General features: G+C 43.4%; 1 protein-coding gene across 1 annotated transcript in view; it reads right to left on the reverse strand.

Moving 5' to 3' along the window:
- Nucleotides 1-1298: 1298 nt before the first annotated feature.
- The window catches only part of LOC120043437 (microtubule cross-linking factor 1), a gene marked incomplete at its 3' end in the record, with an annotated part of 88242 nt that continues 65371 nt past the window's right edge, over nucleotides 1299-24169 (reverse strand). Inside the window, exons 10-15 of the mRNA XM_038988021.1 lie at nucleotides 20726-21010; nucleotides 18584-18940; nucleotides 12608-12690; nucleotides 6562-6809; nucleotides 4967-5484; nucleotides 1299-2237 (exon numbers count right to left, since the gene is read on the reverse strand). Coding sequence (XP_038843949.1) covers nucleotides 1299-2237; nucleotides 4967-5484; nucleotides 6562-6809; nucleotides 12608-12690; nucleotides 18584-18940; nucleotides 20726-21010 — 2430 coding nt within the window. The remainder of the gene's footprint in view (nucleotides 2238-4966; nucleotides 5485-6561; nucleotides 6810-12607; nucleotides 12691-18583; nucleotides 18941-20725; nucleotides 21011-24169) is intronic.

Here is a 24169-nt window from a genome sequence, read left to right on the forward strand (position 1 = left end):
TGTACGTTCAGTCGGAATATAATGTTTTCATTCACTACAGTATTATCATAATGCTATACAGCTTTCAACCTACTTTTTTGCTCAGATCCTTTCTAGTGGTCTACTGATACTGGAATCACTTAAAGAATTTCAACCAAAATTTTATATTCATGGTTTTTTCAACACATTGCTTGGGGCAAGATCACCCTTAGTGAAGTTGACAACAACCGGATGTAGCCGGTTTCCAGGGATACGGCTAATTCCACCTAGCTTCCTTTTCCTCTAAACCCCCCCCCCTGCTACGTTGGGTTAGGAACAGACAGCCAGGGTTTGAAACCCCCAGTACTATCGGGTCAGCGCTACTCCCAATGGTCACGGCAATGCTAACTACAATACTAACAGTGTCCAACTGAATGGGTGGTGAGTGGAGACTGAGGCAGAGTGATAGGAGTCAAAAGGAGTCAGATAAGCCCTTTCCAGTATAGAGAAGAAACAAAGAAGCACAATAGTGTATACTGAACTAGGGGAAAATACAGTAGAATACAGTAAAATACAATAGAATGCAGTAAAATACTGTAGAATACAATATAATACAGTAATATACTGTAGAATACAATAGAATACAGTAATATACTGTAGAATACAATAGAATACAGTAATATACTGTAGAATACAATAGAATGCAGTAAAATACTGTAGAATACAATATAATACAGTAATATACTGTAGAATACAATAGAATGCAGTAAAATACTGTAGAATACAATATAATACAGTAATATACTGTAGAATACAATAGAATACAGTAAAATACCGTATGTGGAAAAAAGTAATTAAATATGAAACATTACTATAGTGTCAGTCAATGCTTTTTGATCTGACAAGAAAACACCAGCATGTGTTTTATTTTTTTATGATTATTTCTTAAATTGGGTTTATTTTGGTTTAAATATTGGTTGTCTGGGTCTGTAGCCCAATGGGTGGGCTAATAAACTAACAACAAATATAAACAACCAATCCAGTTAGAGTGTTAGTATTTAGACAAAAACACCAGCATTGAGGTGTAAACATGTAAATAAGAACACATTTTAAAAGTGAATTAAAAAAAATCGTAGTTAGTGTTTATGTAGGTTTTAATTATTATGTATTTCTAGGACTCTAGGAAAGAACATGCCCAACAGGTGACCAACAGGTGACCAACAGGTGACCAACAGGTGACCAACAGGTGACCAACAGGTGACCAACAGGTGACCGACAGGCGACCTAAAAGCGAGCCTAATAAACACTAAGCGGTAAACGCAGTAGGTGTTATTATTTACCTCCAAACACCCCGACTGGTTCCTGTCTCCCTCCGCCTGTCGCCCCTCTCTCGTGTATCCTCCCTGTCCCTGGGCTGAGGACCCACCAGTCCCTCCAGACCCCAGCCTCTTCTCCTCCCTGAAGCTCTGCTCCAACAGCTTCTTGTTCAGCAGACGGGCTGCGTTCTCTGCCAGGGTGTATCCAGGCGGGGCAGACAGGTCCTGGCGTATACTGAGCACCTCTGGTGTCCTCTCACCCCCTGTTCCCCCCGGCCCTCCCTGGGCCTCTACTATCAGCTGCACCGGGCTGGGAGAACGCCCGCGGACATTCCTCAGAAACTCCTGGACAGCTCCAAGGTATCTTGGGTCTTTGGGGTCTGAGGGGGGTAGACTGGGACCACCGGGTCCACCAGGAGGTGAGGGGTCAGGGGGAGCGGTTCGGGTGCGGCTGGGGGACTTGGTGAATTTGCACTGCGGGGGTTCGTAGGCCACGGGGCTGTGGTCTATGATGTTGAAGAGACAAGACAGGCCGTCGTTGATGGTGGTGTGGACCGGAGAGTCCCTGGTGGTGGTGGAGCGAGCCCAGGCCGACTCAGAGGCACCCTTCTGGGGGGTGGTAGGGGTAGGGGCCCTGGGGCCGGCCGCGGAGCTTGAGGCCCCACCTGGGAGGTCAGCCTTCGATGATGTTGACAGCTTCCTCTGGAGCTTAGGAGAGCCATACTTAGGAGAACAACATGGACGCTCGAACTTGGACTGGACCACAGGAGAGTACTGTATCTTACGGATGTTTCTGGAGGGGGAGGAGATGGGTGTAGAGCTGCCTCCTTTAGGGGTGAGGCAGCGGTGGGGGGAGCTGGTGAGGGTGCGGAGGATGTCTGTTTGTAAGCCCACGCTGATGGTCTGAGTGGTCTGGGTTCCGCGAGTGGTGAAACCATTTGTCTGACACGCCGTATCTCGGAGCTGTGGAGTAAATTAAACAGACAAGTGAAACGTCTTAGTGACATGCGCAGGTGAGGAGAGGATCCCCAAAGCTTAAACAGTATACTATAGAAACCTGGAAGACAGTATACTATAGAAACCTGGAAGACAGTATACTATAGAAACCTGGAAGACAGTATACTATAGAAACCTGGAAGACAGTATACTATAGAAACCTGGAAGACAGTATACTATAGAAACCTGGAAGACAGTATACTATAGAAACCTGGAAGACAGTATACTATAGAAACCTGGAAGACAGTATACTATAGAAACCTGGAAGACAGTATACTATAGAAACCTGAAAGACAGTATACTATAGAAACCTGAAAGACAGTATACTGTAGAAAACTGAAAGACAGTATACTATAGAAACCTGGAAGACAGTATACTGTAGGAACCTGAAAGACAGTATACTATAGAAACCTGGAAGACAGTATACTGTAGGAACCTGAAAGACAGTATACTGTAGAAACCTGGAAGACAGTATACTATAGAAACCTGGAAGACAGTATACTATAGAAACCTGGAAGACAGTATACTATAGAAACCTGAAAGACAGTATACTATAGAAACCTGGAAGACAGTATACTGTAGAAACCTGAAAGACAGTATACTATAGAAACCTGAAAGACACTATACTGTAGAAACCTGAAAGACAGTATACTGTAGAAACCTGAAAGACAGTATACTGTAGAAACCTGAAAGACAGTATACTATAGAAACCTGAAAGACAGTATACTATAGAAACCTGAAAGACAGTATACTATAGAAACCTGAAAGACAGTATACTGTAGAAACTTCACAAAGATGAACAACAGACTAGATGGATGAACAACAGACTAGATGGATGAACAACAGACTAGATGGATGAACAGCAGACTAGATGGATGAACAACAGACTAGATGGATGAACAACAGACTAGATGGATGAACAACAGACTAGATGGATGAACAACAGACTAGATGGATGAACAACAGACTAGATGGATGAACAGCAGACTAGATGGATGAACAGCTAGACAACAGACTAGATGGATGAACAACAGACTAGATGGATGAACAACAGATTAGATGGATGAACAACAGACTAGATGGATGAACAACAGACTAGATGGATGAACAGCAGACTAGATGGATGAACAACAGACTAGATGGATGAACAACAGACTAGATGGATGAACAGCAGACAACAGACTAGATGGATGAACAACAGACTAGATGGATGAACAACAGACTAGATGGATGAACAGCAGACTAGATGGATGAACAGCAGACTAGATGGATGAACAACAGACTAGATGGATGAACAGCAGACTAGATGGATGAACAACAGACTAGATGGATGAACAACAGACTAGATGGATGAACAACAGACTAGATGGATGAACAACAGACTAGATGGATGAACAACAGACTAGATGGATGAACAGCAGACTAGATGGATGAACAGCTAGACAACAGACTAGATGGATGAACAGCAGACTAGATGGATGAACAATAGACTAGATGGATGAACAACAGACTAGATGGATGAACAACAGACTAGATGGATGAACAACAGACTAGATGGATGAACAACAGATTAGATGGATGAACAGCAGACTAGATGGATGAACAGCAGACTAGATGGATGAACAACAGACTAGATGGATGAACAGCAGACTAGATGGATGAACAGCAGACTAGATGGATGAACAACAGACTAGATGGATGAACAACAGACTAGATGGATGAACAACAGACTAGATGGATGAACAACAGACTAGATGGATGAACAACAGACTAGATGGATGAACAACAGACTAGATGGATGAACAGCAGACTAGATGGATGAACAACAGACTAGATGGATGAACAGCAGACTAGATGGATGAACAACAGACTAGATGGATGAACAACAGACTAGATGGATGAACAACAGACTAGATGGATGAACAACAGACTAGATGGATGAACAACAGACTAGATGGATGAACAACAGACAACAGACTAGATGGATGAACAACAGACTAGATGGATGAACAACAGACTAGATGGATGAACAACAGACTAGATGGATGAACAACAGACTAGATGGATGAACAGCAGACTAGATGGATGAACAACAGACTAGATGGATGAACAACAGACTAGATGGATGAACAACAGACTAGATGGATGAACAACAGACTAGATGGATGAACAGCAGACTAGATGGATGAACAACAGACTAGATGGATGAACAGCAGACTAGATGGATGAACAACAGACTAGATGGATGAACAACAGACAACAGACTAGATGGATGAACAACAGACTAGATGGATGAACAGCAGACTAGATGGATGAACAACAGACAACAGACTAGATGGATGAACAACAGACTAGATGGATGAACAACAGACTAGATGGATGAACAACAGACTAGATGGATGAACAACAGACTAGATGGATGAACAACAGACTAGATGGATGAACAGCAGACTAGATGGATGAACAGCAGACTAGATGGATGAACAACAGACTAGATGGATGAACAGCAGACTAGATGGATGAACAACAGACTAGATGGATGAACAACAGACTAGATGGATGAACAGCAGACAGCAGACTAGATGGATGAACAACAGACTAGATGGATGAACAGCTAGACAACAGACTAGATGGATAAACAACAGACTAGATGGATGAACAGCTAGGCAACAACAACAGATACAACGTCAACAGACCTGTCTCTGTTGCTCCAGGTGGTCCGAGGTGCCCGAGCGGTAGTTCCTTACGGAGAAGGCCACCTCCTTCATGTCATCACTGAGGTTCCGTGACAGCTGCAGCTCCAGAGACGAGGCGTACCCCACCGTGGGGATGGGACCCCCCACAGAGGGACCCCGCAGTCCCCCCCCACCCTCTAATAACTCCTTATGACAGAAAGGAGGCCACCTACCATCACCAAACACCTCGTCTGGACCTCCTACCCCCCCAATCCCGGAGGCACCCCCTACCTCACCAACACCCCCACCCCCTTGCCCCAAGGTTCCTTTGGGGTACAGGTAGTCTTGATCGGAGGGCCCGGGGGATCGGGTGGGGCTGTGGGAGACGTGGACCCCTGCTCCCCCTCCTATGTTACCCTCGTTGCCCCTGAGTGGGGAGCGCTGGTGATGGGGTGGGCAGGGGGGCTCGTGGCTGGATTGGGTGTTAGTGGTCAAAGTCACGCTGGTGGTTAGGGACCACGAGGCCGGCTGGAACGGTTCTGGAAGTCAGAGAGAGAATGTGGAACGATTAGAACTACAATTCTAACTAATACCGCTATGGAACGTATTCTAGAACAGCCAATATCCCTCCCCTAAAAACACAGCTCTCTGGAACAATCCTTGGATAGCTTCTTTTTATTTTTTAAATTCTAAAATAAATGTATTCCTATGACTGAATTAAAAAGGAATGACTTAATGTAGATCCTTTCTAAGGACATGCAACTTAAAACGTTTCGTAACAAGACATTTTGATTTTAAATCTTTTTTTTTTTGACATCAGAGTAATCTTGAGGAAACTTTATATGAGTCAGAAAATTATACTAGAAAAAAAATATAAAACTACTGGAACCAAGACTTAAAATTTACTGATATTGGCACAAGATGGAAGGAATGTTGGAACATAACTAACGGAATTTACAGTTAATGAAAATCAGCTTAATCCAGCATAAACTAATGTATAGAATTTATTATACAAGAGATACAATTCCCAAATTCTACAGCCCACAGCAGAGTCATGTCTTCAGTGTAAAACTAACAATGACTCAATAATCCTTCTGGGAATGCTATGATGTCATAAAGTTATGGGCGGAGTTAGAAAGCTGTCTGTCAGAAGTATTACAACGTAAATGTACTTTTTAAATCAGTTTGTCTGCATATTTCTCGACATGACATACGAGGGTGAGATACCCGATGGGTCGGACGACACTTTCACCGTCAATCATCTTGAAAAGAAAACGTAGACTTTAAAAAACAAAATGGAAATCAACCAATCCGCCGTTGTTAAGACAACGGAAAGGTAAAATGCTTTATTATCTAAATGAATGAAAGTGCTTGGGCCACGTAGAGAAACAAAATGGTGCAGTTTGAGGCCATGAGGTGGAGAGTGATGCGGGCGCTGGAGATGGAGGGTGGGGGGAGCAGGTGGGTCTGGGCAGGGGTGATGTTGTGGATGTTTGTGTGATGTTGTCGTTTGTATGTGTATGTTTTCTATTGTGAAAAAATAAAAATAAAGTAATAAAAAACGTAAATGGTGGTGGTAAAAACAGACAGCATTAAACCATGAGCAACATCAGTACCTGAAGCGGGCCGTTCTGCCCAGGCCTCCATGGCTGTAGGGGTGTGGTGGCCTGGTGTCGGGGAGGGGCCAGGGACAGGGAAGTCCCACCCTTTACTGTTGAACTCCTCAATGTACTTCAGGTCGTCAGGTGACAGGGGCGGAGTCACGTCGTCACGGCCACGGTCACCGTGACGACTCCTGTCAGGCAGGAAGGGAGAGCTGTCCATCAGACGCTGGAAGTCACTCATAGAACAGACCGACTTAGCCCTGTGGAGGAGGAGAGAAACGTTTCAGATAAAAACACTTAACAATTACATTATTACATTATCAGACAAATGTAGCAGAGGAGAGAAGAGAAGAGAAGAGGAGAGGAGAGGAGAGGAGAGGAGAGGAGAGGAGAGGAGAGGAGAGGAGAGGAGAGGAGAGGAGAGGAGAGGAGAGGAGAGGAGAGGAGAGGAGAGGAGAGGAGAGGAGAGGAGAGGAGAGGAGAGGAGAAGAGAGGAGAGGAGAGGAGAGGAGAGGAGAGGAGAGGAGAGGAGAGGAGAGGAGAGGAGAGAAGAGAAGAGAAGAGAAGAGAAGAGAAGAGAAGAGAAGAGAAGAGAAGAGAAGAGGAGAGGAGAGGAGAGGAGAGGAGAGGAGAGGAGAGGAGAGGAGAGGAGAGGAGAGGAGAGGAGAGGAGAGGAGAGGAGAGGAGAGGAGAGGAGAGGAGAGGAGAGGAGAGGAGAGGAGAGGAGAGGAGAGGAGAGGAGAGAAGAGAAGAGGAGAGGATAGAAGAGGAGAGAGTGCAGAGAGGATTCAGTACATATGCATCACAGACCCACTGCTGCTTCCTGTCACTAGAAGGAAAACGCAGGTAAGGACATGACATTAGAGATACACAGCACAGGGAGGACTGTCTCTGTCATATCTCTTGTCTAAACTACATGGTACAGCCTCTCTTCACAGGTAGGACTGTCTCTGTCATATCTCTTGTCTAAACTACATGGTACAGCCTCTCTTCACAGGGCATAAACACATCTAGTTTGCTCTCCATAAAGGCCAGTTAATGCGTTTCATTTCCTTTCATCAGGGATCGCTATAAAATTATTCAATAATTAATCAGGCTGCAATGACTTGGATCACGTACCATTACGATCTTTCACGAAGAGCTATTCAACACAAACCACCAGGAAATATCACAGAGCTGCTTCACAGAGCTGCTTCACAGAGCTGCTTCAACACAAACCACCAGGAAATATCACAGAGCTGCTTCACAGAGCTGCTTCACAGAGCTGCTTCAAAGAGCTGCTTCACAGACCCGCTTCAAAGAGCTGCTTCACAGAGCTGCTTCACAGAGCTGCTTCAACACGAACCACCAGGAAATATCACAGAGCTGCTTCACAGAGCTGCTTCAAAGAGCTGCTTCACAGAGCTGCTTCACAGAGATGCTTCAAAGAGCTGCTTCACAGAGCTGCTTCACAGAGCTGCTTCACAGAGCTGCTTCACAGAGCTGCTTCAACACAAACCACCAGGAAATATCACAGAGCTGCTTCACAGAGCTGCTTCAACACAAACCACCAGGAAATATCAAAGAGCTGCTTCACAGAGCTGCTTCACAGAGCTGCTTCACAGAGCTGCTTCACAGAGCTGCTTCAACACAAACCACCAGGAAATATCACATCTAACAGCAGTCATTTCTTTACCCATAGGATGTATCAGTACAGCAGACGTGTTTAAAATACAGTGAGTGGAGTTCAGAGAACACAACAGCCAAAAGCAGAAAGCACACCGATTGTAAATGATAAAATGGCAGCCTGTCTAGATAAGATAAGTGGAAACAATACCAGTAATAACATAATTCGGATGAATCCAGGTAAGTCACACTTACAGTAACAATAAGGATAGGTTGCCACAGTAACAATAAGGATAGGTTGCCACAGTAACAATAAGGATAGGTTGTCACAGTAACAATACGGATAGGTTGTCACAGTAACATTAAGGATAGGTTGCCACAGTAACATTAAGAATAGGTTGCCACAGTAACAATAAGGGTAGGTTGCCACAGTAACAATAAGGATAGGTTGTCACAGTAACAATGAGGATAGGTTGTCACAGTAACAATGAGGATAGGTTGTCACAGTAACAATAAGGATAGGTTGTCACAGTAACAATAAGGATAGGTTGTCACAGTAACAATAAGGATAGGTTGCCACAGTAACAATAAGGATAGGTTGTCACAGTAACAATAAGGATAGGTTGTCACAGTAACAATAAGGATAGGTTGTCACAGTAACAATAAGGATAGGTTGTCACAGTAACAATAAGGATATGTTGTCACAGTAACAATAAGGATAGGTTGTCACAGTAACAATAAGGATAGGTTGTCACAGTAACAATAAGGATAGGTTGTCACAGTAACATTAGGATAGGTTGTCACAGTAACATTAGGATAGGTTGTCACAGTAACAATAAGGATAGGTTGTCACAGTAACAATAAGGATAGGTTGTCACAGTAACAATAAGGATAGGTTGTCACAGTAACAATAAGAATAGGTTGCCACAGTAACATTAAGGATATGTTGTCACAGTAACAATAAGGATAGGTTGTCACAGTAACAATAAGGATAGGTTGTCACAGTAACATTAAGGATAGGTTGTCACAGTAACAATAAGGATAGGTTGTCACAGTAACATTAAGGATATGTTGTCACAGTAACAATAAGGATAGGTTGTCACAGTAACAATAAGGATAGGTTGTCACAGTAACAATAAGGATAGGTTGTCACAGTAACAATAAGGATATGTTGTCACAGTAACAATAAGGATAGGTTGTCACAGTAACAATAAGGATAGGTTGTCACAGTAACAATAAGGATAGGTTGTCACAGTAACAATAAGGATATGTTGTCACAGTAACAATAAGTATAGGTTGTCACAGTAACAATAAGGATAGGTTGTCACAGTAACATTAAGGATAGGTTGTCACAGTAACAATAAGAATAGGTTGCCACAGTAACAATAAGGATAGGTTGTCACAGTAACAATAAGGATATGTTGTCACAGTAACAATAAGGATAGGTTGTCACAGTAACAATAAGGATAGGTTGTCACAGTAACATTAAGGATATGTTGTCACAGTAACAATAAGGATAGGTTGTCACAGTAACAATAAGGATAGGTTGTCACAGTAACAATAAGGATAGGTTGTCACAGTAACATTAAGGATAGGTTGTCACAGTAACATTAAGGATAGGTTGTCACAGTAACAATAAGGATAGGTTGTCACAGTAACAATAAGGATAGGTTGTCACAGTAACAATAAGGATAGGTTGTCACAGTAACAATAAGGATAGGTTGTCACAGTAACATTAAGGATAGGTTGTCACAGTAACAATAAGGATAGGTTGTCACAGTAACATTAAGGATAGGTTGTCACAGTAACAATGAGGAAAGGTTGTCACAGTAACAATAAGGATAGGTTGTCACAGTAACATTAAGGATAGGTTGTCACAGTAACAATAAGGATAGGTTGTCACAGTAACAATAAGGATAGGTTGTCACAGTAACAATAAGGATAGGTTGTCACAGTAACAATAAGGATAGGTTGTCACAGTAACAATAAGGATAGGTTGTCACAGTAACATTAAGGATAGGTTGTCACAGTAACATTAAGGATAGGTTGTCACAGTAACATTAAGGATAGGTTGTCACAGTAACAATAAGGATAGGTTGTCACAGTAACAATAAGGATAGGTTGTCACAGTAACAATAAGGATAGGTTGTCACAGTAACAATAAGGATAGGTTGTCACAGTAACATTAAGGATAGGTTGTCACAGTAACATTAAGGATAGGTTGTCACAGTAACATTAAGGATAGGTTGTCACAGTAACATTAAGGATATGTTGTCACAGTAACATTAAGGATAGGTTGTCACAGTAACAATAAGGATAGGTTGTCACAGTAACATTAAGGATAGGTTGTCACAGTAACATTAAGGATAGGTTGTCACAGTAACATTAAGGATAGGTTGCCACAGTAACAATAAGGATAGGTTGTCACAGTAACATTAAGGATAGGTTGTCACAGTAACAATAAGGATAGGTTGTCACAGTAACAATAAGGATAGGTTGTCACAGTAACATTAAGGATAGGTTGTCACAGTAACAATAAGGATATGTTGTCACAGTAACATTAAGGATAGGTTGTCACAGTAACAATAAGGATAGGTTGTCACAGTAACATTAAGGATAGGTTGTCACAGTAACAATAAGGATAGGTTGTCACAGTAACATTAAGGATAGGTTGTCACAGTAACAATAAGAATAGGTTGCCACAGTAACAATAAGGATAGGTTGTCACAGTAACAATAAGGATAGGTTGTCACAGTAACAATAAGGATAGGTTGTCACAGTAACATTAAGGATAGGTTGTCACAGTAACATTAAGGATAGGTTGCCACAGTAACAATAAGGATAGGTTGTCACAGTAACAATAAGGATAAGTTGTCACAGTAACAATAAGGATAGGTTGTCACAGTAACAATAAGGATAGGTTGTCACAGTAACATTAAGGATAGGTTGTCACAGTAACAATAAGGATAGGTTGTCACAGTAACATTAAGGATAGGTTGTCACAGTAACAATAAGGATAGGTTGTCACAGTAACAATAAGGATAGGTTGTCACAGTAACACTAAGGATAGGTTGTCACAGTAACATTAAGGATAGGTTGTCACAGTAACAATAAGGATAGGTTGTCACAGTAACAATAAGGATAGGTTGTCACAGTAACAATAAGGATAGGTTGTCACAGTAACAATGAGGATAGGTTGTCACAGTAACAATGAGGATAGGTTGTCACAGTAACAATAAGGATAGGTTGTCACAGTAACAATAAGGATAGGTTGTCACAGTAACAATGAGGATAGGTTGTCACAGTAACAATAAGGATAGGTTGTCACAGTAACAATAAGGATAGGTTGTCACAGTAACATTCAGGATAGGTTGTCACAGTAACAATAAGGATAGGTTGTCACAGTAACATTCAGGATAGGTTGTCACAGTAACAATAAGGATAGGTTGTCACAGTAACAATAAGGATATGTTGTCACAGTAACAATAAGGATAGGTTGTCACAGTAACAATAAGGATAGGTTGTCACAGTAACAATAAGGATATGTTGTCACAGTAACATTAAGGATAGGTTGTCACAGTAACATTAAGGATAGGTTGCCACAGTAACATTAAGGATAGGTTGTCACAGTAACAATAAGGATAGGTTGTCACAGTAACAATAAGGATAGGTTGTCACAGTAACAATACGGATAGGTTGTCACAGTAACAATAAGGATATGTTGTCACAGTAACATTAAGGATAGGTTGTCACAGTAACAATAAGGATAGGTTGTCACAGTAACAATAAGGATAGGTTGTCACAGTAACATTAAGGATAGGTTGTCACAGTAACATTAAGGATAGGTTGTCACAGTAACAATAAGGATAGGTTGTCACAGTAACAATAAGGATAGGTTGTCACAGTAACAATAAGGATAGGTTGTCACAGTAACATTAAGGATAGGTTGTCACAGTAACAATAAGGATAGGTTGTCACAGTAACATTAAGGATAGGTTGTCACAGTAACAATAAGAATAGGTTGCCACAGTAACAATAAGGATAGGTTGTCACAGTAACAATAAGGATAGGTTGTCACAGTAACAATAAGGATAGGTTGTCACAGTAACAATAAGGATAGGTTGTCACAGTAACAATAAGGATAGGTTGTCACAGTAACAATAAGTATAGGTTGTCACAGTAACAATAAGGATAGGTTGTCACAGTAACAATAAGGATATGTTGTCACAGTAACATTAAGGATAGGTTGTCACAGTAACAATAAGGATAGGTTGTCACAGTAACATTAAGGATAGGTTGTCACAGTAACAATAAGGATAGGTTGTCACAGTAACAATAAGGATAGGTTGTCACAGTAACAATAAGGATAGGTTGTCACAGTAACAATAAGTATAGGTTGTCACAGTAACAATAAGGATAGGTTGTCACAGTAACAATAAGGATAGGTTGTTACCTGAGCAGGCTGCCAAAACCCATCTCCTCCTCCTCCTCTTGGTACATAGAGGGGCCCTCTCTGTCTGGGATCTCATTCAGAGCCTGAAATCTCACACACACAGACACACACAGACACACACAGACACACACAGACACACACAGACACACAGACACACAGACACACACACACACACAGACACACAGACACACACAGACACACACACACACACACACACACACACACACACACACACACACACACACACACACACACACACACAGTGTTAGTGCAAGGCTGGAACAAAACCATGCACTGGACCAGTATTGAAAAAGACCACTCTTTTGAGGTCTGAAAACGCTTTAGGGGTGAAATGTTACTTTTATACACTCCTGGGTTATGTCCCAAATGGCTCCCCATTCCCTATATAGTGCACTACTATAGACCAGAGCCCTATATAGTGCACTACTATAGACCAGAGCCCTATATAGTGCACTACTATAGACCAGAGCCCTATATAGTGCACTACTATAGACCAGAGCCCTATATAGTGCACTACTATAGACCAGAGCCCTATTCCCTATATAGTGCACTACTGTAGACCAGAGCCCTATATAGTGCACTACTATAGACCAGAGCCCTATTCCCTATATAGTGCACTACTGTAGACCAGAGCCCTATTCCCTATATAGTGCACTACTATAGACCAGAGCCCTATTCCCTATATAGTGCACTACTATAGACCAGAGCCCTATTCCCTATATAGTGCACTACTGTAGACCAGAGCCCTATTCCCTATATAGAACACTACTGTTGACCAGAGCCCTATTCCCTATATAGTGCACTACTTTAGACCAGAGCCCTATTCCCTATATAGTGCACTAATTTAGACCAGAGCCCTATTCCCTATATAGTGCACTACTTTAGACCAGAACCCTATTCCCTATATAGTGCACTACTTTAGACCAGAGCCCTATTCCCTATATAGTGCACTACTATAGACCAGAGCCCTATTCCCTATATAGGGCACTACTATAGACCAGAGCCCTATTCCCTATATAGTGCACTACTATAGACCAGAGCCCTATTCCCTATATAGTGCACTACTATAGACCAGAGCCCTATTCCCTACATAGTACACTACTATAGACCAGAGCCCTAAGATAAGAATTTCACTGTGAGGTCTACTATACCTGTTGTATTCAGCATTTCACTGTAAGGTCTACTACTCCTGTTGTATTCAGCATTTCACTGTGAGGTCTACTACACCTGTTGTATTCAGCATTTCACTGTAAGGTCTACTACACCTGTTGTATTCAGCATTTCACTGTGAGGTCTACTACACCTGTTGTATTCAGTATTTCACTGTGAGGTCTACTACACCTGTTGTATTCAGCATTTCACTGTAAGGTCTACTACACCTGTTGTATTCAGCATTTCACTGTGAGGTCTACTACACCTGTTGTATTCAGTATTTCACTGTGAGGTCTACTACACCTGTTGTATTCAGCATTTCACTGTGAGGTCTACTACACCTGTTGTATTCAGCATTTCACTGTGAGGTCTACTACACCTGTTGTATTCAGCATTTCACTGTGAGGTCTACTACACCTGTTGTATTCAGCATTTCACTGTAAGGTCTACTACACCTGTTGTATTCAGCATTTCACTGTAAGGTCTACTACACCTGTTGTATTCAGCATTTCACTGTGAGGTCTACTACACCTGTTGTATTCAGCATTTCACTGTGAGGTCTACTACACCTGTTGTATTCAGCATTTCACTGTAAGGTCTACTACACCTGTTGTATTCAGCATTTCACTGTAAGGTCTACTACACCTGTTGTATTCAGCATTTCACTGTGAGGTCTACTACACCTGTTGTATTCAGCATTTCACTGTGAGGTCTACTACACCTGTTGTATTCAGCATTTCACTGTGAGGTCTACTACACCTGTTGTATTTAGCATTTCACTGTAAGGTCTACTACACCTGTTGTATTCAGCATTTCACTGTGAGGTCTACTACACCTGTTGTATTCAGCATTTCACTGTGAGGTCTACTACACCTGTTGTATTCAGCATTTCACTGTGAGGTCTACTACACCTGTTGTATTCAGCATTTCACTGTGAGGTCTACTACACCTGTTGTATTCAGCATTTCACTGTAAGGTCTACTACACCTGTTGTATTCAGTATTTTACTGTGAGGTCTACTACACCTGTTGTATTTAGCATTTCACTGTAAGGTCTACTACACCTGTTGTATTCAGCATTTCACTGTGAGGTCTACTATACCTGTTGTATTCAGCATTTCACTGTGAGGTCTACTACACCTGTTGTATTCAGCATTTCACTGTGAGGTCTATCTACACCTGTTGTATTCAGCATTTCACTGTGAGGTCTACTACACCTGTTGTATTCAGCATTTCACTGTAAGGTCTACTACACCTGTTGTATTCAGCATTTCACTGTAAGGTCTACTACACCTGTTGTATTCAGCATTTCACTGTGAGGTCTACTACACCTGTTGTATTCAGTATTTCACTGTGAGGTCTACTACACCTGTTGTATTCAGCATTTCACTGTGAGGTCTACTACACCTGTTGTATTCAGCATTTCACTGTGAGGTCTACTACACCTGTTGTATTCAGCATTTCACTGTGAGGTCTACTACACCTGTTGTATTCAGCATTTCACTGTAAGGTCTAAACCTGTTGTATTCAGCATTTCACTGTGAGGTCTACTACACCTGTTCTATTCAGCATTTCACTGTAAGGTCTAAACCTGTTGTATTCAGCATTTCACTGTGAGGTCTACTACACCTGTTGTATTCAGCATTTCACTGTGAGGTCTACTACACCTGTTGTATTCAGCATTTCACTGTAAGGTCTACTACACCTGTTGTATTCAGCATTTCACTGTGAGGTCTACTACACCTGTTGTATTCAGCATTTCACTGTAAGGTCTACTACACCTGTTGTATTCAGCATTTCACTGTGAGGTCTACTACACCTGTTGTATTCAGCATTTCACTGTGAGGTCTACTACACCTGTTGTATTCAGCATTTCACTGTAAGGTCTACTACACCTGTTGTATTCAGCATTTCACTGTGAGGTCTACTACACCTGTTGTATTCAGCATTTCACTGTAAGGTCTACTACACCTGTTGTATTCAGCATTTCACTGTAAGGTCTACTACACATGTTGTATTCAGCATTTCACTGTAAGGTCTACTACACCTGTTGTATTCAGCATTTCACTGTGAGGTCTACTACACCTGTTGTATTCAGCATTTCACTCTGAGGTCTACTACACCTGTTGTATTCAGTATTTCACGGTAAGGTCTACTACACCTGTTGTATTCAGTATTTCACTGTGAGGTCTACTACACCTGTTGTATTCAGCATTTCACGGTAAGGTCTACTACACCTGTTGTATTCAGTATTTCACTGTGAGGTCTACTACACCTGTTGTATTCAGCATTTCACGGTAAGGTCTACTACACCTGTTGTATTCAGTATTTCACTGTGAGGTCTACTACACCTGTTGTATTCAGCATTTCACTCTAAGGTCTACTACACCTGTTGTATTCAGCATTTCACTCTAAGGTCTACTACACCTGTTGTATTCAGTATTTCACTGTGAGGTCTACTACACCTGTTGTATTCAGCATTTCACTGTAAGGTCTACTACACCTGTTGTATTCAGCATTTCACTCTAAGGTCTACTACACCTGTTGTATTCAGCATTTCACTCTAAGGTCTACTACACCTGTTGTATTCAGTATTTCACTGTGAGGTCTACTACACCTGTTGTATTCAGCATTTCACTGTAAGGTCTACTACACCTGTTGTATTCAGCATTTCACTCTAAGGTCTACTACACCTGTTGTATTCAGCATTTCACTGTAAGGTCTACTACACCTGTTGTATTCAGCATTTCACTGTGAGGTCTACTACACCTGTTGTATTCAGCATTTCACTCTAAGGTCTACTACATCTGTTGTATTCAGCATTTCACTGTGAGGTCTACTACACCTGTTGTATTCAGCATTTCACTCTAAGGTCTACTACACCTGTTGTATTCAGTATTTCACTGTGAGGTCTACTACACCTGTTGTATTCAGCATTTCACTCTGAGGTCTACTACACCTGTTGTATTCAGTATTTCACGGTAAGGTCTACTACACCTGTTGTATTCAGTATTTCACGGTAAGGTCTACTACACCTGTTGTATTCAGCATTTCACTGTGAGGTCTACTACACCTGTTGTATTCAGCATTTCACTGTGAGGTCTACTACACCTGTTGTATTCAGCATTTCACTGTAAAGGTCTACTACACCTGTTGTATTCAGCATTTCACTGTAAGGTCTACTACACCTGTTGTATTCAGCATTTCACTGTGAGGTCTACTACACCTGTTGTATTCAGCATTTCACTGTAAGGTCTACTACACCTGTTGTATTCAGCATTTCACTGTGAGGTCTACTACACCTGTTGTATTCAGCATTTCACTGTGAGGTCTACTACACCTGTTGTATTCAGCATTTCACTGTGAGGTCTACTACACCTGTTGTATTCAGCATTTCACTGTGAGGTCTACTACACCTGTTGTATTCAGCATTTCACTGTGAGGTCTACTACACCTGTTGTATTCAGCATTTCACTGTGAGGTCTACTACACCTGTTGTATTCAGCATTTCACTGTGAGGTCTACTTCACCTGTTGTATTCAGCATTTCACTGTAAGGTCTACTACACCTGTTGTATTCAGCATTTCACTGTGAGGTCTACTACACCTGTTGTATTCAGCATTTCACTGTGAGGTCTACTACACCTGTTGTATTCAGCATTTCACTGTGAGGTCTACTACACCTGTTGTATTCAGCATTTCACTGTAAGGTCTACTACACCTGTTGTATTCAGTATTTTACTGTGAAGTCTACTACACCTGTTGTATTCAGCATTTCACTGTGAGGTCTACTACACCTGTTGTATTCAGCATTTCACTGTGAGGTCTACTACACCTGTTGTATTCAGCATTTCACTGTGAGGTCTACTACACCTGTTGTATTCAGCATTTCACTGTGAGGTCTACTACACCTGTTGTATTCAGCATTTCACTGTGAGGTCTACTACACCTGTTGTATTCAGCATTTCACTGTGAGGTCTACTACACCTGTTGTATTCAGCATTTCACTGTGAGGTCTACACCTGTTGTATTCAGCATTTCACTATAAGGTCTACTACACCTGTTGTATTCAGCATTTCACTGTAAGGTCTACTACACCTGTTGTATTCAGCATTTCACTGTAAGGTCTACTACACCTGTTGTATTCAGCATTTCACTGTGAGGTCTACTACACCTGTTGTATTCAGCATTTCACTGTGAGGTCTACTACACCTGTTGTATTCAGCATTTCACTGTAAGGTCTACTACACCTGTTGTATTCAGCATCTCACTGTAAGGTCTACTACACCTGTTGTATTCAGCATTTCACTGTAAGGTCTACTACACCTGTTGTATTCAGCATCTCACTGTAAGGTCTACTACACCTGTTGTATTCAGCATTTCACTGTAAGGTCTACTACACCTGTTGTATTCAGCATCTCACTGTAAGGTCTACTACACCTGTTGTATTCAGCATTTCACTGTGAGGTCTACTACACCTGTTGTATTCTGCATATCACTGTAAGGTCTACTACACCTGTTGTATTCAGCATTTCACTGTGAGGTCTACTACACCTGTTGTATTCAGCATTTCACTGTAAGGTCTACTACACCTGTTGTATTCAGCATTTCACTGTAAGGTCTACTACACCTGTTGTATTCAGCATTTCACTGTAAGGTCTACTACACCTGTTGTATTCAGTATTTCACTGTAAGGTCTACACTTGTTGTATTCAGCGCATGTGACAATTAACATTTGATTTGATTTGATATGGCTCTGGTCAGAGCAGTATACTATATAGGGAATTAGTTCTGACATGTCTCACCTGGTTCATACAGGGGAACCTCTTGTCAGGGTCCAGTCTGCAGGGAGGTGGGGCCATCAGGCCACCCAGGGGGTCCAGTGTCAGAGCGTCCAGGAAAAGGTTCTCCGTTGGGCCTCGGAACCTCACTACAGCCCCCTGCTCTTCATGGGCCTCCGAGTCCGAGTGGGAGCGGGTGGGGAGGGAAACAGGGCCTGGGATGGCAGAGCGAGTAAAGCGTGGTGACCTTGGGGAGCGAGGGGCCTTACATGGGCTCTTCTGGGGGGAAAAGACACCTCTGTGTCCTCCTGCTCTCTCCCCTTCTTTGACGTCGGATGGTGAGCCATCGCTGCCCCTCCGTACGTTAAGCTCTCTCTGTAGCTGTGGGGGGAGGAGAGAGAGAAGAGGAGAGGAGAGGAGAGAGAGAGAAGAGGAGAGGAGAGGAGAGGAAAGAGAGAGAGAGAGAAAGGAAGGAGGGAAGAGAGGAGAGGGAAGAGAGAGAGGAGGAGAGGGAGGGGAAGACAGGGAGGTGAAGAGAGAGAGAGACGGAGGGAAGGAGGAGAGGAGAGGGAGGGGAAGACAGGGAGGTGAAGAGAGAGAGAGACGGAGGGAAGGAGGAGAGGAGAGGGAGGGGAAGACAGGAAGGCGAAGAGAGAGAGAGACGGAGGGAAGGAGGAGAGGAGAGGGAGGGGAAGACAGGAAGGTGAAGAGAGAGAGAGACAGGGGAAGGAGGAGAGGAGAGGGAGGGGAAGACAGGGAGGTGAAGAGAGAGAGAGACAGAGGGAAGGAGGAGAGGAGAGGGAGGGGAAGACAGGGAGGTGAAGAGAGAGAGAGACAGAGGGAAGGAGGAGAGGAGAGGGAGGGGAAGACAGGGAGGTGAAGAGAGAGAGAGATGGAGGGAAGGAGGAGAGGAGAGGGAGGGGAAGACAGGGAGGTGAAGAGAGAGAGAGACGGAGGGAAGGAGGAGAGGAGAGGGAGGGGAAAACAGGGAGGTGAATTATGAAAAACAAAATGTACATAGTCACAATTTTCAGTGATCATATTATAATGCCATAAGCATCAATATAACACTGTGAGACATTGTTCCTTCTTCTGAGATATTAATTATACTAAGACTTAATTATTACTAACTCTGTGTATCTTATGCATTTCTCAGACATATAATGGTGTGAATATTCGCCCTAGGGGCTTCTTCTATTCCTTTCCCTTTCTCCTCCTATCTCTCGATCCTCTTCCCCCTCTCTCTCCCTCTTTTCCCCCCTCTTCCCCTTCCCCATCTCTCTCCCACCTCTCCCCCTCTTCCCCTTCCCCATCTCTCTCCCTCCTATCCCTCTTCCTATCTCTTCCTCTTCTCTCTCCCCTGCCCTCCCTCTCTCCCCTCATCTCCCTCCTCTACCCCTCTTCTCTCCCCCTGCCCTCCCTCTCTCCCCTCATCTCCCTCCTCTACCCCTCTTCTCTCCCCCTGCCCTCCCTCCCGTCCTCTCCCTCCCCTCATCTCCCCTCCCCCTCCTCTCCCTTCCCCATCTCTCTCCCTCCTATCCCTCTTCCTATCTCTTCCTCTTCTCTCTCCCCTGCCCTCCCTCTCTCCCCTCATCTCCCTCCTCTACCCCTCTTCTCTCCCCCTGCCCTCCCTCTCTCCCCTCATCTCCCTCCTCTACCCCTCTTCTCTCTCCCCTGCCCTCCCTCTCTCCCCTCATCTCCCTCCTCTACCCCTCTTCTCTCCCCCTGCCCTCCCTCTCTCCCCTCATCTCCGCCCCACCTCCTCTCCCTCCTTTCTCCCTTCCCCTCCTCTCACCCCCTCCCCTCCTCTCCCGCCTCTCTCCCTCCCGTCCTCTCCCTCCCCTCATCTCCCCTCCACCTCCTCTCCCTTCCCCTCCTCTCTCCCCCTCCCCCTCATCTCCCCCTCCCTCCCCTCCTCTCCCACCTCTCTCCCACCTCTCTCCCTCCCCTCATCTCCACTCCACCTCCTCTCCCTCCTCTCTCCCTCCCCTCCTCTCCCGCCTCTCTCCCTCCCCTCCTCTCCCTCATCTCCCCTCATCTCCGCCCCACCTCCTCTCCCTCCTTTCTCCCCTCCCCTCCTCTCCCACCTCTCTCCCTCCCCTCATCTCCCCTCCACCTCCCTCTCCTCTCTCCCTTCACCTCCTCTCTCCCCCTGCCCCTCCTCACCCTCTCCATCTTGTGGTGCATGTTTCTCATGTTGCTGTCCCACTCTTGTCTCTCCCGGTCGAAGCGTTCCAGCAGGTCTCTCCTCTCCCTCCCCCACCTCTTCTCTCCATGCTGCAGCTTCCAGTGGAGGTCCAGGGAGGTGCTGTGGCTCTCGGCCAGGAGGCAACGATGCTCCTCTCGCTCCTGTTTAAAGGCCCAGTCTGAGTCTCCTCCTCCTCCTCCCTGCGTCTCTCCTCTGGCCTCTCCGCTCACCTCTCCTTTCTCTTCTTGTCTCTCCTCTTCCAGCTGGTTGAACACAGAACAGACAGGCAATATATTAGTACAGTTGAAGAGCAATCCTTACCAATGTGGTGAAGTATTAGGATGGGTCCTTCTCCTGACCGTGTGAGCAGGAGAAACTCAGTCTGTCAGATGACCTGACTACAATCAGTCTGTCAGATGACCTGACTACAATCAGTCTGTCAGATGACCTGACTACAATCAGTCTGTCAGATGACCTGACTACAATCAGTCTGTCAGATGACCTGACTACAATCAGTCTGTCAGATGGATGACCTGACTACAATCAGTCTGTCAGATGACCTGACTACAATCAGTCTGTCAGATGACCTGACTACAATCAGTCTGTCAGATGACCTGACTACAATCAGTCTGTCAGATGACCTGACTACAATCAGTCTGTCAGATGGATGACCTGACTACAATCAGTCCGTCAGATGACCTGACTACAATCAGTCTGTCAGATGACCTGACTACAATCAGTCTGTCAGATGGATGACCTGACTACAATCAGTCTGTCAGATGACCTGACTACAATCAGTCTGTCAGATGACCTGACTACAATCAGTCTGTCAGATGACCTGACTACAATCAGTCTGTCAGATGACCTGACTACAATCAGTCTGTCAGATGACCTGACTACAATCAGTCTGTCAGATGACCTGACTACAATCAGTCTGTCGGATGACCTGACTACAATCAGTCTGTCGGATGACCTGACTACAATCAGTCTGTCGGATGACCTGACTACAATCAGTCTGTCAGATGACCTGACTACAATCAGGTTGATAGTTTGCTAAATATGTGTTATTAGATGGAAGTTATTTGTGTTGTGAACAGATATCTACGATATATATTTTCAGCAGCCTGTATTGTGAAACGGCAGTGAAAACGGACTACAGAAACCCTCCACATTTTTTTATAAGGAGTTGATATAAGGAACCAGAGGAAGAAACCCTCCAGCCAGTCGGTGTTCTGTAGAGGAATATCAAACATTCTCCTTGTCATAGGGAAATAATATGCAAAACTGCTATGGCTATGAACAACATGTTTAAATTATTGAATGGATATACAATAAAGAGATTTATAATTTGTGTTGGCTCACTGGGTTTTAGACTAAATGTTGTAGCTCAAACACAAAAAAACAGATTACGAACAGACACAGTTGGTTCCACTCAGACAAAACTGACTGTCCTGAGCCAAGACGAACCTCAACCAAGTGTTAAAATAGTTCTGTCTCAGCGCTGCGGTCTCTTTAAAAAAGGTGGCCAGGCGTCATCTGTCACTGTGTTGGATCATTAATGACCTCAAGAACGACAGGAAGGTAGGATACATATTTATGCCCCCTTGACTGCAGACAGCACCATCTGTGTACCTGAGCAACATCACACTTCATCACCAGCCGTTCACTTATCAAGAGACCGTCAGGTCTACATTAACATATTATCCATATACTTACTGTAACTATGTCCCAGCTCCTGCTGTTGTTATGGATAGGGGGCAGCATTTTCACGTTTGGATGAATAGCATGCCCAGAGTAAACTGCCTGCTACTCAGTCCCAGATGCTAATATATGCATAGTATTATTAGTATTGGATAGAAAACACTCTGAAGTTTCTAAAACTATTTTAATGATGTCTGTGAGTATAACAGAACTTATATGGCAGGCAAAAACCTGAGAAAAAATCCAAACAGGAAGTGGGAAATCTGAGGTTTGTAGTTTTTGAACTCAGCCCCTATCGAATTCACAGTGGGATATGGGTTATGTTGCACTTCCTAAGGCTTCCACTAGATGTCAACCGTCTGTAGAACGTTGTTTCAGGCTTCTACAGTGAAGGGGGGCCGGATGGGAGCTGTTTGACTAAGGGGTCTGCCTGCAGCCTCGTTCTCAGTCACGCGCATTTCACATGAGAGGTAGCTCTCCTTCCATTGCTTTTCTACAGACAATGGAATTCTCTGGTTGGAACATTATTGAACATTTAAGTTAAAAACATCCTAAAGATTGATTCTATACTTAGTTTGACAAGTTTCTACGACCTGTAATATAACTTTTTGAACTTTTCGTCCGACTGGACCTGAACGGCGTTTGGATTTGTTTACCAACAAAAGAAGCTGTTTGGACATAATTGATGGACTTTATGGAACAAATCAAACATTTATTGTCGAACTGGGATTCCTGGGAGTGCATTCTGATGAAGATCATCAAAGGTAAGTGAATATTTATAATGCTATTTCAGACTAATGTTGACGGCGCAACATGACGGATATTTATTTTTTGGTTTTGGGCTCTGAGCGCCGTACTCAGATTGTGCTTTTTCCGTAAAGTGTTTTTGAAATCTGACACAGCGGTTGCATTAAGGAGAAGTTTATCTATATTTCCATGTATAACACATGTATTTTCATCAACATTTATAATGAGTTTGTCTGTAGATTCATGTGGCTCTCTGCAAAATCACTGGATGTTTTGGAACTACTGAACGTAACACGCCAATGTAAAATAAGATTTTTGGATATAAATATGAACTTTACCAAACAAAACATACATGTATTGTGTAACATGAAGTCCTATGAGTGTCATCTGATGAAGATCATCAAAGGTTAGTGATTCATTTTATCTCTATTTGTGCTTTTTTTCCCCCCTCTCTTTGGCGGGGAAAATGGCTGCCTTAAAGAGGCAGCATCACTGGGATGTAGATGGCTGCCTTAAAGAGATTAAAGAGACAGCATCACTGGGATGTAGACGTCTGCCTGAAAGAGGCAGCATCACTGGGACGGAGATGTTGTCTCTTTAATCTCTTTAAGGCAGCCATCTACATCCCAGTGATGCTGTCTCTTTAATCTCTTTAAGGCAGCCATCTACATCCCAGTGATGCTGTCTCTTTAATCTCTTTAAGGCAGACATCTACATCCCAGTGATGCTGTCTCTTTAAGGCAGACATCTACATCCCAGTGATGCTGTCTCTTTAAGGCAGACATCTACATCCCAGGGATGCTGTCTCTTTAATCTCTTTAAGGCAGCCATCTACATCCCAGAGCTGCTGTCTCTTTAAGGCAGCCATCTACGTCCCAGTGATGCTGTCTCTTTAATCTCTTTAAGGCAGACATCTACATCCCAGTGATGCTGCCTCTTTAATCTCTTTAAGGCAGACATCTACATCCCAGTGA

The sequence above is a fragment of the Salvelinus namaycush genome, unplaced genomic scaffold, assembly GCF_016432855.1.
Source record: "Salvelinus namaycush isolate Seneca unplaced genomic scaffold, SaNama_1.0 Scaffold917, whole genome shotgun sequence".
Lineage (NCBI taxonomy): Eukaryota > Metazoa > Chordata > Actinopteri > Salmoniformes > Salmonidae > Salvelinus > Salvelinus namaycush.